This window comes from Rhinolophus sinicus, linkage group LG14 (assembly GCF_036562045.2).
Source record: "Rhinolophus sinicus isolate RSC01 linkage group LG14, ASM3656204v1, whole genome shotgun sequence".
Taxonomy (NCBI): domain Eukaryota; kingdom Metazoa; phylum Chordata; class Mammalia; order Chiroptera; family Rhinolophidae; genus Rhinolophus; species Rhinolophus sinicus.
The window spans coordinates 12,755,712-12,772,555 of NC_133763.1; the positions used below are offsets into that span (position 1 = coordinate 12,755,712).

General features: G+C 35.1%; 1 protein-coding gene across 2 annotated transcripts in view; it reads left to right on the top strand.

The window, feature by feature from the left end:
* The window catches only part of ARFGEF1 (ARF guanine nucleotide exchange factor 1), a 100,791-nt gene that overhangs the window by 24,277 nt on the left and 59,670 nt on the right, over positions 1-16,844 (top strand). For both annotated transcript variants that reach the window (XR_012491664.1, XM_019726256.2), the window contains exons 2-5: positions 9,763-9,793; positions 10,328-10,484; positions 11,730-11,876; positions 13,306-13,485. Coding sequence is in view for 1 of the 2 variants with exons in the window: in XM_019726256.2 (XP_019581815.1) it covers positions 9,763-9,793; positions 10,328-10,484; positions 11,730-11,876; positions 13,306-13,485 (515 nt within the window). In the remaining variant the exon portion in view is untranslated. The remainder of the gene's footprint in view (positions 1-9,762; positions 9,794-10,327; positions 10,485-11,729; positions 11,877-13,305; positions 13,486-16,844) is intronic.

A 16,844-nucleotide genomic window follows, 5' to 3' on the forward strand; every position in this document is an offset into this window, starting at 1 on the left:
TAAATTTAATAAAAAAAAAAAATTTTGGTGTTAAAAAGGTTTGGTGTTTAACTCAATGTTCAATGCTGCATCAGTTTTTAATTCTTATCATACTTTTTTAATAAAAATATGTAAATATGTATAAAATTTTGCTGGTCTATACTAAGATTCTTTAGAAAGATAATTTCATTGTGTATATACCTTTGATAAAATACCATAAAGGTACTATTACATAAGATGTGTTTGCATTTGTGACTGCTACAAGCATAAATTATTTATAGACTAGATACATTATTGGAAAATTTCCTGTAGTGTAGATATCATTTTCCCTTCCTTTTCACTTTAAAATCAGCTTTTTAAATATAGGGATAAATAAACTGCAAGATATAAAAATCTCAGTAAAAAAAATGTAGAAAAATTTTAAAAGTAATATTTTAAAGGAACATTGAAATTTGAAAGTAATATTTGTAGATTTTAAAATAATAGATAAATGGGTCCTAGCCTTTAATGCTGAACCAAACATAAAAATATTCATTAGGATCTTTATTGCCTGTTTGCTGAGTTTTTAAATTTAATTTCTCAAAATCGTTAAAACGTACACATAGTATGAAATTCAAAAAGTGCAGAGAGATATATAAAGGATGACAAATAAGTTTTCCCCTTACCTAGTCACTTGTTTTTTCCCCCTTAGGCAAACACTTACTGTTTCTAGCAAATTCTTTCAGAGAGGGTTCATGCACTTACATAGGCATATGTTTTGCTTTAAAAATTTCCCCATGTGTCTACTTTAAATGGAGGCTTTGACCGGACCTCTATCCCAAATCTTTTAATACCCCAACTTTTAGCTGTTTGTTCGTAAAGGCTATTACTTGTAATTGGAAAGAGCTATACTTTTATGAAATGTTCTCATAAAATCAAGTTTGGGTGGTCCCTTGTTGGGTATTTATATTGCTTGTACTGTTTCGTATTTAAGATTTTCTCAAAAAAGAAAAATTAAACCCAGCCCCAGATGAAGCACTTTCACACTTCTTTGATGCTCCGAATATTTTTAAGAGACAGACAACTAGACACTATCATCCCCATTTGAAAAATCTGTAAACTGAGTTTTAGAAAGGTCATAGCATGGCAAAGCTGGGGTTTGACTCAGTCTTTTGCGGCCTTCAGCCCATTTCTCTGCCCTGTATTGCTGGTGCATCCAAACCTGAAACAGAAGCAGCACCCTGACTGACAGTGTGGTCGTCTGCTGTGGTCGTCTGCCCGTGACTCCATGGCTGCGCTGCTCTGTGGCTTCTACTGAGCAGAATCCCTGAAGGTCTGATTGTTTATTGCCCAGTGGGAGTGTTAGCACTTATAACACTAACTCTGCGCTTGTTGATTTTTACTGTAGTTGCTGTAAGTTGTTGGTAGTGAATAGTCACTGCATTCTTTTTTATCTAAATATTAAGTTCCATTAAAGGATTGTTTTCATAATTCATGATTTCTCTAAATGCTTATTTTCACTTAGTTTTCTGTAAATTTGGTTTGCCTATATTTATCACTTTAGTGTCATTAGGCAGGCACTTGGTCTGAATTCTATTGAGGTTTTTATTTTGTATTTTATTTAAAAGATACATAAAGTCTGGAAGAGAAAATTAATGACTTGAAATATTTACTAGAACTTAATATTTCTAGTTTTGGTTTTCAAACCAGCAGGATTCCTTCTATTTTTTAATAGGCAGTACAGTGGTTTTTTTTTTTGTTAGAATTTTTATGAGTGCGCGGGGAAGCTAATTACAAATATTCTAAAATTAATATCTTAAATTAATAAGTCATTGACATTCAGCCATTGGATTTAGGCTTGTTTCTTATCAGTCACACGTAATCATTTCTTACCTCCTTGGTCATCTTGGGTAAATCACTTCACGTGATTTATGTAGATGTATGTAAAACTGCTTTGTAAATTGTAAAATGTTACACAAATATGATATATTTTTGTTTATTAGACTTGTTTCTATTCAAGTGATTTTGGTGAGCTACTCAACAATTTTCATCATTTTAGAAAATATTTGTCAAGGACCTCAATATCGTTGATATACCAAATATTCAAGAAACAGTTTCAGTCCATTGGAATTTTTTATTCCTAGTTTTAAGTTACTTATGGGAAAATTACTTAAATGCATTAGAGAACTTAAATTACATGTAATCTTTGGCCAGAGATCAAGGTCTAAGTTAAAAAGTGGTTCAGTGCCTTTCTGTTACAAGTAATTAAAAATTTTTTTAAATGTAAAATTAAATTTGGAAATTCTAGATTTGAGTTATTTGTAAGCTGTCTATGGTTCATATGTCTAGTTTTCATTTGGATACAGTCATTCCCTATTAGTTGGCTTTTACTGTTTTACTGTAGAAACATCTTTTCACCTTTATTCTGAAAGTTTGAGTGACAGACCATTGAGAGCAGTAATGACAGAATGATTGCGGTCAGAAGTTTGCACTGCTTTTTGACACGTCCTCTAGAACCATATTATCAAATGGGGATCTGTTGGCTTTGCGGGGGCAGGAATATTGGCTTTTGAATGAAAATCTAGTTTTTCCCCTTTCATCTTTCAGAAATTAGCCATACCAATCTATGACAAGAAAACATTTATTTGAAATTCGGCAGGAAAATTGGTCATCTATAGGACCGCTCAGCAACTTCCATCACACATGCTTGTGGTTTTATTTATTTATTGGCTTAGTAAAAAAAATAATCACTATTTTTGCCAATAATTTTGAAAGTAATGGATTCTACTAAAAGTGCATATAAAGTACATTTACCTCAGAGAAAATGTCCCTAGTTTAGTTTATGGGCTTGTTTCCTTTTAGAGAATACTGGAAAGTAAAATAGTTTAGCTTAGGGGAAAAATGGTTACAAATACATAATAAAATTTCTAAACATAAAATAATACTAAGTATTGTGTCAGTAACTGTGACAGTTGTCACTGTAAACTATGGAGATAAGTAAAACCTTATAGTATATAAATATTCATTTAACTTTCACCTTAGTGTTGAATCACATGTTACTGTGCATTTCACCTTTTCCAACATTTTTAAAGTTTTTAAGAATATCAGAACTTAGGTACTTTTATCAACTCTCAATCATTTTAGTACCTGGGGACAGTCATTAATTCGTTAGTGAATATTCCGTATACAATTAACTTGATCCCAGCTGAATATTCGTGCCCATTGCATCTTTTGCTTCCATAAAATAAGAGAGGGGAGGTGGAGGCAGTGACAGTGGCAGCATAAGGAAGAGTTACATCTTTTTTGGGTATTTTTCTGGGCACTAAAAAGTAACTTAAAGTGGTATTTTGTTTTACATTACTTTCTATCTCAATAGAAATCAATTGTTATATATGATTTAGTCATAATTTTGCAGACTAATTCTGTAGAGGACCTCCAGATTTTGAGGCTAAGTACGTTACAAGGTGGTTGGTGGGGCGACAAGTCATAGCTGCATTTTATCAAGTACTATACCTCTTACGCATCTGGTTTCCTTACCCAGATGCTCAAAATACATGAGAACTTTCCATGTTCCTGCAGTGCTTTGTGTTTCTCAGTTAGCTCTCTCTCCCATTTGTTACGCCAGGGAGTTATTTCAAACCCCAATCTCCTCAAGCCTCCTGAACTCTTTCTGTTGCAGTTTGCCTACTGCTGTATAATAAACCACCTAAGAGTTAGTGGTGTAACACAGGGACCATTTTATTTGGCTCACAGACTCTCTGTATGTAAGGAATTCGGCTGGGCCGAGTTGCTGCTCCAGTGTCTGGGGCCTCAGCTGGGAAGACTCACAAAGCTGGGGGGCGGGGGGGGGGAACGTGAAGGGCTGGGAACGGAATCCCCTCTGGAGGTTCTTCACTCATGTCTGGCGCCTGGGCTGTGAGGACTGGACAGCGGGCTCAGCTGGGATTGTTGGCTGAACCACTTCCGTGTGACCTCTGTGGGCTTGGGCTTCCCACATCGGGCCGTTGGGTTCCAAGAGTGGGCGTCTGGAGACCCGGCATTCCAAGAGAATTAGGCAGGGGCTCCTTGGCTTTTTCTGACCTGATCTTGGCAGTTGTCCACTGTCACTTCCACTGCATTCTGTCGGTTATAATGAATCTCTGAGGACAGCCCAGATTCAAAGAGAGGGGAATTAGATGCTATCTCTTGGTGGAGTTGTGGCAAGGGCATGTGGAACAGGAAATAACATAGTGACCAGTGTGGACAACACAGCCTGCCACACTATCCCAATCTTCAAATTTATATGTTTTAGTGCCTGCTGGATATTGCCACTTGAATATTCCAGTCCCTTACAATAAAGTATGACTAAGCTTACCTCCTCTTCACACCTGCCTTTTCCCCCCTACCCCCCATTGCCCAGTGAGAAAACTGCATTTTCTGTCTAAACTCTATTACCCAGTTCTGCAAGCTAGATCTTCTCTTCTTGCTAACACCCTCCTCTTCCCCTAGATAAATGAGAATTTTCATTCTTTTTCCTCCCAGATGTCCATGGAATTTACATTTACAAACCCTATTGTCATAGCTTTAGTTTACGACATTATCTCTTCCTTAGATTACTGTAACATTCTATTTAACTCCTGTATTTTCATTTAATCCTTATCTGTATGAAATGTGATTCTAAAGTTACATGACTGGATTTGAAAATGTAAACCTAAGCAGAATATATACATCCAAACGAATGTTAATTTTTCAAAGTAATCCCTTACATTTATGCAATATTTTATAAATGTTTAAAATTCACGTGTATAGTCATAGTTGATCTAAATCACTGTTCTTCAGTGGTCCTATATCATCTTTATCGTTTGGGTTACAAGCTTCTTTGAGACTTCATTGAGAGATGACTTTTTCTAGAACAGTGCTTGCACACGCAGTGTGAGATGGTTCACAGAAGCTCTGAAGTTAAGAACTTTTTTAGTCACATACCATTCTTCATACTTGGCTCTAAGCCACTTGTGATTAATTGGTGGTTAGAATCTGATTCCCTTTCTAGAGATTTTTTCCTTCTTTGAGATTCATTTAAAAGAAGAAAGTGGTCAAGAAAGAACTGCAAACAATGAATTCCACAAATATTTTGAATACTTCCACATTATGATAATTTATTGATATATATAGCCTCCCGTACTTACCATTTTAGAGAAGATAACACTTTGGATGTGTAAATTCTAATGTGTTTATTAGAAACTCTTCATTTGACTTCAAGGTCTCTCCTTAAGATTTCCGATTAGTTTGCATTGAGTAAATGCTGCTGCTCTGCAGACTATGCTATAATATAAAACGAAATGATGTCATGAGAGATGGATAAATCATTTGTAGGCATAGATAGCAGGATTTGTTGAATTATATAAATACTATTTTGAAGTTTATATTTGTACTGTAGTCGGGGAAAAGACAGCTGCTGAGTAAGTTGATGGTAAAAATAATGAAAGGGAATATTTCATGTACTTAGGAAATCAGATAAGTTACCTGTAATCAGTTATTTTTCAAATAAATCACTCTTTCGTGTTCATTAAACAAATCCTGTGCCTTATCAACTTAGTTCCAGTTGTTTGATATACCTGAAAGGAATAATATGTCTGTTTCTTTCAAAATATTTTAAAAGCTATACTGTGTTAATTCACAATAACCCTTTTCTCCAATTTTAACCTTTCCTTCTATATATAATGTAGTAGTTTCTAAGGTTTTTAAAAAGTTTGTAAAAATAGTTCCAAAGGGATAGAGGGAGTCAATGGCAAGAGAGAAAATAATTCCTGAATTTTAATAAGGTTTTTTTCAAGGACTACGACTATACAGTTGAAAAACCTAAGTATCTTTAACAAACAAATCCAGCATCTGATTTTTATCTTACTTGAGTCCAAGAGTGATGGCTTTTCTTATCACATCAAATGTTGGATATTTGCATAGTCTAGTGTTTGCAGAGCGATGTCAAAAATATTTTGCTGTTTGTAGTTATCCTTTTCATGATTCCGACTTTAACAGGAAAGTATTTCACAGTTCAGCACTATGTGGTGTTTTTTTGTTTTTTTTTTAAGATTTTATTGGGGAAGGGGAACAGGACTTTATTGGGGGAACAGTGTGTACTTCCAGGACTTTTTTTTTTTTCCCCAAGTCAAGTTGTTGTCCTTTCAGTCTTAGTTGTGGAGGGCACAGCCCACCATCCCTGTGGGAGTCGAACTGGCAACCTTGTGGTTGAGAGGATGCGCTCCAACCAACTGAGCCATCCGGGAGCTCAGCGGCAGCTCAGCTCAAGGTGCCATGTTCAACCTTAGTTGCAGAGGGCACTGCCCACCATCCCTTGCAGGACTCGAGGAGTTGAACTGGCAGCCTTGTGGTTGAGAGCCCACTGGCCCATGTGGGAATCAAACCGGCAGCCTTCGGAGTTAGGAGCATGGAGCTCTAACCGCCTGAGCCACCGGGCCGGCCCCACACTATGTGGTTTTTAATTTGAGTATGCTATTTCTTAATTTGATGCTTTGTTTTTTCTTCTGATTTTTTTTAACAATTGAGAATTTATTCTTGATTCTACTGTTGAAGCAAACTATTTCTAAGCTCTGATTCGTTAAAATAGGCAGTTTTCTCAAAGGTAGTGTTACTGGACATTGATTATATGTTAAGAAAATTGAAAGGAATTCCTTTTTAGCATAGGGTTAAGTGAGTCGTAGAGGTATACAATAAATGGTCGTGGACAGTTGGTGAAAGCCAACTGTCTTCCTCTCCTTTCTTTTACCCATTCTATAGCGATGCTTATGAAACCTGTTGGTAGGGTATCAGAATCCCTTGAAGCCTTGTTAAAACACAGATTAGTACAGGGTAATTTAAAACATCAGAAACATTGAGACTTAGTGTTATATTTCTATAACACTAAAAAAAAAAAAAAAGAACTTACCAAATCAGTTTGAACAGTGCTTGCCTTCTTGTCTAACTTAAAATATGGAGATCGGTACATATAAATAAATAAACAACATAGTACCATCAGAATTAGAGAAACATATTCAATATATCTTGTGTTGGGTAGGTTTTATTAGACTATTTAAATACACATATTAAAAAATAATGGAATTATTGGGGCGGCCGGTTAGCTCAGTTGCTTAGAGTGCGGTGCTCTTAATAAGTTTGCCAGTTCGATCCCCACATGGGCCACTGTGAGCTGTGCCCTCCACAACTAGATTGAAACAACTACTTGATTGGAGCTGATGGGTCCTGGAAAAACACACTTAAATAAATAAAAGTTAAAAAAAATAATGGAATCATAGGATAGAATGGTTCAGAGTTTATAGGAGCCTTTGAACCATAATGTTTTAGAAGAAAGGTCAGCAAACCTTTTCTGTGAAGGGCTTTGCAGGCCAAGAAGAAAAAGCAATGTTATGTAAATACTTACATACCAAGAGAAAAGAAGTTTACACAAAGTTTTTATTAACTCAGTTCACAATAATAATAAGCAAGTATACATTTTAGTATACATAATAAGCAGAATCCTGATCTAATGAGAAGAATGGAATTGTTTTAGGGGGGATAACATTACTCTTCATTGGGCTTCAAAATTAGGGTTCTGTATTATCAAGTTGCAAATGTTCAGCTGTGAAAACTGTTCTTAAACTCATGGGCTATGCAAAAACGGGGTGGCCTGGCTTTGGCGTGTGAGCCATAGTTGGTGACCCGTGTTTTAGAATGTAGGCACACTTCGTTATATTGTGCTACACGAGTGTTGCATTTTTTAAAATGGAAGGCAAAGCCCTCCACCAACAAGAAAAGATTACAGTTTGCTTTGTTGCGATAACTCACGTTGTCGATGGTCTGGAAGGGAACCTGCAATATCTGAGGTATAAGGGACCTTTGCAGTAACCCCATCATTAGTGAGGTGAGGATTGTTTCTCAGGTTATGTAGTGACAGGTGGGGTCAAAACACAGTGCTCTTTACAATGTTACACTACCTCTGGTATTCTTATCTAGTGTATTATTCACTTAGCCGGAAGACCCTATTCTCTGTAAATGGAAATTCACTTTATACAAAAACTGCTACCTCCTCCCTCCCTGCCTCTACCTCACATCTTTTTTTCTATCTTACCTGATGTTCAGCAATACTCCAGCTTCTTAAATAATAATGATTCAACATAATAATGAAAAATACTGTTTTAAATTTTTTATAAAGATTTGTGATACTTAATAAATACACCATTGGTCCCTCATCTGTACTGTATTTTAAAAAGTGATTTAAATTGTTTTAATAACCTGTATTTGTGAACTATACAACTTTAGTAGCTATATGCAGGTCAGACATTGTGAATTTTTGTTAAGTATTACAGTATTTTAAATACCTACAGATAATAGTTTTACGTTTGTTCCCCTTCCACTCCTACCACCAGTAAAATGGAAAGAGGTTTGGTCCACAGAGAAATAGACTGACATACCAAATATCAAGTACTTGGCACAAAGGATGTAATGAATAAATTGTGTATATATGATCTGACAGAGTCACTTTATCAAGGACTTACTAGGTTGGGCAAAAGTAATTGCGGTTTAAAAAGTTAAAAACATGCAAAAACGGCAATTACTTTTGCACCAACCTAATAATACAGTCTGGTACGTGGAAGGTGCTCAGTACGTGATAGTTTTTAATAGTTATTAAACTTGGAGCCTACTTGTTTATAATACCCAAATTTAACACATTTCTCTCAATATTCAGAAATCAGTTTGAACAGTGCTTGCCTTATATACCTTATAATATGGAGACAGATAAATAATAGAGCACCATCTGAATTAGCAGAGCAACATTGCATTCAGTGGCGATCCTGTGACACTTATGTAGTATAATGGGTAAAAAGCCAGGATCTGGAGTTAGATGACCCAGTTTTAAAACCTGGTGAAACCTGATTAGCCATACACCCAAGTCATGCAGCCCTTGGGCAAGTTATTCAACCTCTGTGCCTCAATCTCCTGATCTTTAAAAAGAAGACATGATAGTACATTTCACATGTACTAACACAGGGAAGCCTCATAGGGTTGTTACGAGGCTTAACTGTGTGAGTACATGTAGACTATACCAGTGCTTGGCCATGCTAAGTTCTCAACTACTGGCTGCAAAAATATTAAAAATATTAATTATATTACATTTGAATACTTTTCTTCCACATTTCAAACAGATTCCCCAATCTATCAATTAAATTTAAGACTCTTCTATTATAGATAGGATTGATCTAATTTACCTCATCTCTTACAAACATTGAAGGGAAAATTTCCCATTAAATTATACAGGTGTATTTTACACTGTCTTGTATAGTCATAAGTAGGAAAATTGGGTAAATATTAGTTATATACAAGGTCAGGAAGTTATAGTTTTGGTCTAATCAAATCCTTGAAATAGTCCCAAAAATGGTGCATTGAGGTTTTTTTTCTCACCCAACATGTGCCTTATGTTTTGTGACTTGAATACAGCATACCTAATATTCTGTTCTTAATATTAATGCTTCTTGTAAATAGTCACTTGACCAAAAAAAACCTCTTTGAGAAAAGGAAATGATTTGGGAATTAGTAAGCTGCAATTGTACTTGTTCTTATTGTTAATATATAATTGTCTAGTTTTATAAAATTGTATTATTTGTGTACATTAATACATTCAGCTGCAACAGAATGTTAGTACCTTATTGTTTTTTGAATTTGCATGTTTCCCAATTTGTTATAGAAATTACAAATTAGTTTACGAAACCTTTAACCAAATTACTTAATCTTTCTCTTGTCAAGTTTTCTAATATATGCTTTTTTTCCCCCCAGAGGAAATAAAAGCAGAAACTGAAAAACAGAGGTTAGTGGGGTTTCTTTTCTTTAGTAAAAATAATTTTGAAACTTGTCACTCTTGGCCAAGATAATATAGTCATCTATCTATATTTTAGCGTGGCAGATTTTTTGCATGTGATCTTGGTAATAAAATCAATTTAAAAAATGGTATTTAAGAAATTGTAAACCTACTTATAAATACAAAACGACCTCATAAGTATATAAGGGATACAAAAACATCTCATAAATAAACATATAAGGGAATTTCTGAAATACCATAACATGCTTTATAGTGTTTGCTTAGATTTTGATTCGTATTTAGAAAGATTAATAAGTAATAACTTAAATTACTTTATATAAAATAATTAGTTTCTTTTATTTTTCTTGCATTTAGTCACACTAGCTTTTGACTTATAGCAAATCACTTAACTTCTCATGAAATAAGGGAAGATGAAGATTGGTTTAGCAAGGTTCTTTTTAGAACTGAAATTCTGTCTTTTTATGAGTTTATCATCAGTATGATAAATGTGGCACTTTAATCAGACTCTTCTTTTTCATTTAGTCCTCCTCATGGAGAAGCAAAAGCTGGATCAAGCACCCTTCCACCAGTGAAATCAAAGACAAATTTTATTGAAGCGGACAAGTACTTCTTACCCTTTGAATTGGCATGCCAATCCAAATGTCCCCGCATAGTTAGTACATCTCTAGATTGTTTACAGGTATGTATAAAACGGTATTAACTAAATACCGTCTAATTTGAATGTTTCTAAACATTACGATTGATGATTCAGACATTTTCCGTGAAACCATTTAATACTCTTTTTGATAAGAAATCAAATGGTTGCTTATATTAAACAGAGACAGTAATAGTTGCAAAACAATTAGTTTAAGGGTAACAAAAATCATTAGTTAGCTTAGTGAATCACAAAATCTTTACTAAGTTTATCAATAATGAAAGTGTTGATTTTTTTCTTTTTCCATCAGTGAAGTGCAAAAACCATAATAACTTTTAATCTGCTGCTGACTTTACATACATCGTTATTTGCAAATGATTTTATTAAATGGCTGCTATTTCATATAAATTAACATATTTTATACAGTATTATTGACAGCTTAATATTTATATTCACTGTTGGACAATAGCTCTGACCTTCACTCATTTATGTTAGGAAAATTCCTTAAGTCTTGCATTCTGTTGTATTTACACATGCACATGAGGATTGTTTTACATATTTGTAAGGCAAACATCCAGATAAGAGAGGTCTTTCTCTTTTCAGGTGTTTTTACTGTTTGGGGATTATACCTATTTAACTAATAATTTAATGATTAAGAGAAGACTGTATCCTTATGATTTTTTAATTTTAATTTTTTTTTATGATTTGTTTTTAAGATAGGTTAAGGATAAGTTCGTTTGATTTGTGACCATGTTTTCCTTGAAAAATTAAATTATAATAAACTAAGGCCTTTCAGGGCTATACTGGTAATGATAAATGAACAAATCCATGAATTATTGCAGCCAGTGTATGGAAATTGGGTTTTCTGCAAGTACACAGATCTAATTGGGAAAGAGATTTTCGGTCATTAAATGAGTTAAGATAGCTTCCACAAAAGCAGTGTCACTCATGTTTAGAAGGAAAGCAGTACGCTATTAGATGAAATAGTAAGCTATTCTAACTCATCAGAGGCAAGTTCTAAGGCCTGGCTTTCTCAGCGTATTGCCTAATGGTTTTGTTGTAGTGATTCTGTTTTTGTGGTTATAACAGTGTAAGTAATTTCACATGTTTATAGCCATTTAAGCTTTCTTCAGGAAAAGTCGGTAGAGCTTTGGCTTTGATTATACTTTAATGTAGCTATGTAAAAATGTTAATACATATTCAATTATATATTGTAATTTTGATGTATATTTAATTAGTATACATATGAGTTAGCTTAATTAGGATCTTTATTTTCTTTCTCCATTTCAGAAACTTATTGCTTATGGGCACTTGACTGGCAATGCTCCAGATAGTACCACACCAGGCAAAAAATTAATTGATAGAATTATTGAAACAATTTGTGGCTGCTTCCAAGGTCCTCAAACAGACGAAGGAGTTCAGTTGCAAATAATAAAGGTAATGAATTATATAAAGTGAATTTATTTATAATCTACATTTCTTAAACCTTGATAATATTTGGAAAGGTCATTTCATGTCCTTCCCCGGTATAACAGAGGTGGCTCGGGTGCTTTTTAGACCCCATATCAAGGCATTTTGTTGTTGAATGCCAAGAGTTCATTAGAAGAAGACGGTATTTCCAAGTCTTTCATTTTAAAGATCCTAAGTTAGGCTTGGGCCTCTAGAGTCTTCCAGAGTTTTTCAGTTTACTGTACGTGTTGTATCTTTAGAGCTTTAGGGTCCCATATGACCCCTCTAGTTTTTTCTGTAGTCTTGTAGTCTGCCCTTGTAGTCTGCCCTCTAGACCCAGGCTTCACCATGTGGATGACTTGTGCACGGCCTGGCCTGATTCCCTTCCACCTAGTCACCTGCTGAACCTGCTCAGCTAAACCCTGTCCTCGGTTTGTGCTGTGATGGTCCTGGATGATTAACTCCCTTAAAAAAACAACAACACTCAGTTATGTTTTCAGTCTTGTTGTAAATATTAAATTCTTAATGTTACTGCTAATGGTAATGGTGCCGTGTTTATATATCAGTATACTTTTCTTGTACTAATAGTACTTTTGAATGGTTTACATGGATAAAGTGTTGCTTCATGTGTGAATATAGCCCTTCTGAGCCTTTCAGTTTCATAGCTCACAAGTCATATAGTATCTTTATTCTAAAAACGCTGTCCAATCAGCTTGGCCTATCGTTTGCATTTTTATGTCAGTCAGGTTTATCTAGCATCTACTCAGTGCTGACTCTGCATAGCATTGTACAACATAAAAGGACAAAAGAATGAGATCTTGCTTTGGGAAATTGCAAGTAACCTAATGTGAGAAAATTCAGAAACTAAAGTTACTTTATTTGAGGATTCACCTTAGGATTATTTTAAATGCTTTATTCTAAAACATTTGTAAACCTCTTTACCAATAACAACAATGGTACATTTATTGAGTCCAGTCTATAAAAAAGATCTGAGAAAAATTTGGAAGTGAATAAGACACAGTATATATCCTCCAAAGTGGATGATTTAGTTCAACAGATACATCGTATGAAGCATTATCTGTGCTCTGCTATGAGAGTTTAAATGTTTTGCATTTTAATAAACTAATATTAAGTGAAACTGGGGTTGAAACAAATGAATGAATGGTTTTCTAGCGTTCTGGGTTTGGGAGGATTATGTGGAAACCTGCCAGAATGAGGAAAACAAAATATTTTAACACTTGATGATACATTCAAGGCAGGTAGGAATTCTGTTAATGTATACTGAAAATTCTGTTAGTGTATACCTGAAAGTGGTAATGGTGTCTGAAAGTTTTCATTCTAATACAGAAATACTCATATTTTTGTGCTGAAACTCTGGATGGAGAAAATTGCTTTAACTTTTTTTTTTTTTTCTAAGGCTTTACTTACTGCAGTAACATCTCAACACATAGAAATTCATGAAGGAACTGTACTGCAAGCTGTGAGAACATGTTACAATATCTATCTAGCAAGCAAAAATCTCATCAATCAGACAACAGCCAAAGCTACTCTTACTCAGATGCTAAATGTTATCTTTGCACGCATGGAAAACCAAGCTGTAAGTATTAAAAAAGAGATATTGTACGGAATACCATGGGCATCAAGTTCAGAAAAGAGTTATAGGAATTTATAATGAAATCTCTTGTGTCTATAGAGAGGAATATCTTTCGTTTATAGTTCTACTTACTGGAGATATGTGGTGTTTTGTTTTGAGGTTTACTGACTTGTTTGACTTTGGATAAAAATATTTTTAGTTCACAAATAGAATTTGAACAATATTGATTGCCATCATCCTCATGGAAGTTTTTATGAATTGATACTTTTATTGCACTGAAGCTTAGATGAGTATAATGGAGACATAAAACTACCTAATTTGATCTATTCCAGTATATATTCATTGAGCCTTTAAAAAATTACAAAATATATACCTGTATATATTTGGGGGGTAAGAGATCAGCCACAGAATCGTTTTTCAAAATTGTCTAGGTCTTCGTAATTAAAAACCAACTTCTTTTTATTTTGAACTGATTTTAAACTTACAGAAAAGTTACAAGAATATTACAGAGAGATCCCCTTCACCCTGTTTTCCTTCATGCCAGCATCTTACATAATCATTTTACAATGATCTGAAGCAGGCATTAACATGGTTATGATACCATTAAGTCAATTACAAGCCTTACTTGAATTTTACCAATTTTCCAGCTAATGTCTCTTTCTCTGTGTGAGCATCTGATCCAGGATCCCATCTTGCACTTAATATTCATTTAGTTGTTATGTCTTAGTCTTCTCCAGTTTTTGACAATTTCTCAGTTCTGATCAGTTCTTTTGTTGAATGTCCCCCTCTGTTGAGTTTTGTTGAATGTCCCCCTCTGATCAGTTCTTTTGTTGAATGTCCCCCCCCACCCCTTGGATATAGCTAATTGCTTTTGTTTCCAGTTTATCGTTCTGCCTTTCTTTAGCACAAATGAGCAGATATAGGTATAGTTTCATGTATCACCTTTCTTACGCAAAAGGTAGCATACTGTGTTAGTTATCGCTGCATAACAGATTACCCCAGCTGGGTGCTGTGTCTTGAATGCACATGAGGTTGCAATTGGCTGAGTGGATCACAGTGTCAGCTGGGCTAGAGCTATTTAGAGGCTTTACTGGGCTACAGAATAGCTTCCAGGCTCATTTGGCTGTTGGTGAAACGCCTCCATTCTTCACTATCTGTTGGCCAGAAAGACCCGAGTTTCCCACCATGTGGGTCTCGTAGGGCTGCTGACAACATGGCAGCTGGCTCCTGTCAGGGCAGATATCAGAGAGCAACAAGACAGAAGCTGTAGTGTCTACCTTATGATGGGAAGTGGTCACCCAGACCTTCCTTGGTACAGTGTGGCAGGGGACTGTACACGGAAGTGAAAATTAAGAGGTAGAGATGATTGGTGGCCATCTGAAAGGCTGGCTGCCACACGTACTCTGGATAGTCTTCTGTACTTTGCTTTTTCACTTAGCAGTGTACCTTGCCAAGTGTTCCATATCAGTCCTTAGAGATCTTCCTCGTTCTTTTTTACAGCTGCATGGTACTTACTCTAGGATGTACTGTAGTCTCTATTCAGTCACTGTCCTATGTTTAACATTGAATTATTTCTACTATTTTGCATCCACAAATAATAGTTCTGCTTTTTAAAAGAAGTGAATGAATGGGGGAGATGAACCTTGAACAGATTATCACACAAATAAATACATAATTGTGATAAAGGCTGTGAACACATTTCAGGTCATGAAGGATAGTTCTACACTATGGATAATTATAGAAAAGTAGGAAAGGGGGAGAGAGAAAAATAAAAGGGGGGTTGTGCAGACTGATTTAACTTACACATTTGCTAAAATTCTAAGCTAGAAGTCTAATTCATTTACCTATAGTACTGATAGCCTTTCTCCTGCCTCCCGCCCCCCCCCCCCGTAAAACTATAAAATGTTCAGTTCTAAGATTATTTCAAAGGAGAAAATGCTAATTTTTTTCTCTAGAATGTGGTTCTCAACTGGAGGAGGGTTTTGTCCCTGAAGCCACATTTGAGACACTTTGGATTGTCATGTCTGGGGTGTGCTGGCATAGACTGGCTAGAGCATAGGGGTCTTGCTAAATACCTGCAGTACATGGGACAGCACCCCCTCCCCCTCACACACAGTATTTCCCAATTCAGAATGTCAGAGTAATGGTGTTGATAAACCCGACTCTAGAAAGTATGGAAATGTATAGAAAATGTTCAAATGGATTTTTTTTCATAGAGTAACATTTCTGTTATAAGAATATTTCTAGAGTTTCTACAACTCTGGAATACGTAGAAAAAGCTAGAATTCGACACCTTGCTTGTATGTGATTCCAAAGCATGAGCTTCCCCCACTAAACCATAGTGCAGATGGCTGAAATTAGGCTAAGGGGGGATTGGATTACAAGTCATAGGTTCCCTGCTGTTAATTTGGAAATTGACTTCCTCATGAATGGGCTAAAGTATCGGTCTGAGAATTTTGTTCTGGTTCTAGCTTTACAACTGCTTATGCCAGTCAGTTTCCTTATCTGTAAAATAAGGGATTTAGACCATGGAGACTACTATAAGGTTCTTTGTACCTTTCGGGCATTAAAGTTTTTGAATTCAAATTTATTTATAAATTTATATAATTAGTTTGGTATTTCCACTTAACTTGGACTATTACTAGGGAATATGGAATGTTTGTATTTGACACCGTAAAATATTTGTGAGAATCATTCTTATTAGGTCATGAGGACCAAAAGAGATGTGTCTAAAAGCAGTAAAATACTAACAAATGAAACCTTGTGATCCTGATTTTTACTGTTTTTAGCATCTTATAAGTGATCCAGTTTTACAGGTGGTATTACATACATAATAATAAGTGGTCTCCTAAAATAAACCTAATGTTTGTAGATAGAGTTTTTATTTTTATTAGGTGACTGGGTAGAGACATTTAAGTACTCATTGGAATTTTACGTATTAAATGTAATTTTATTACTTTAATTAAAAGACGTTTGACAAGGTGACATGAGAACATAGTATAGACAAGTATACACTAAAAAGTTTCCTTCCTAACCCTCAACCCCTATAGGTAACCATTAATACTGGTTTCTTAGGTGTCTTTCTAGACTTTGTTTCTGTATGTATAAGTAAAAATGTGTGTGTGTGTGTGTGTATTTTATTCCCCCATCGACTTTTCTTCTCCCTTAGTGAAACTTACTTGATTCTAGATAAATCCACTATTGGCAACAATCCAGTTATTATTCTGAGGCTATTAAAATGTATTTGTTTTTAAATTTTGTCTTGTGTGGATAATACATTTATGTCATTCAAACTCCAGAAATGCATAGTGAATGGAGGCTACATAGTGCAAGACTTCCGTCTCTGGTGTGTGTGCCAGTTT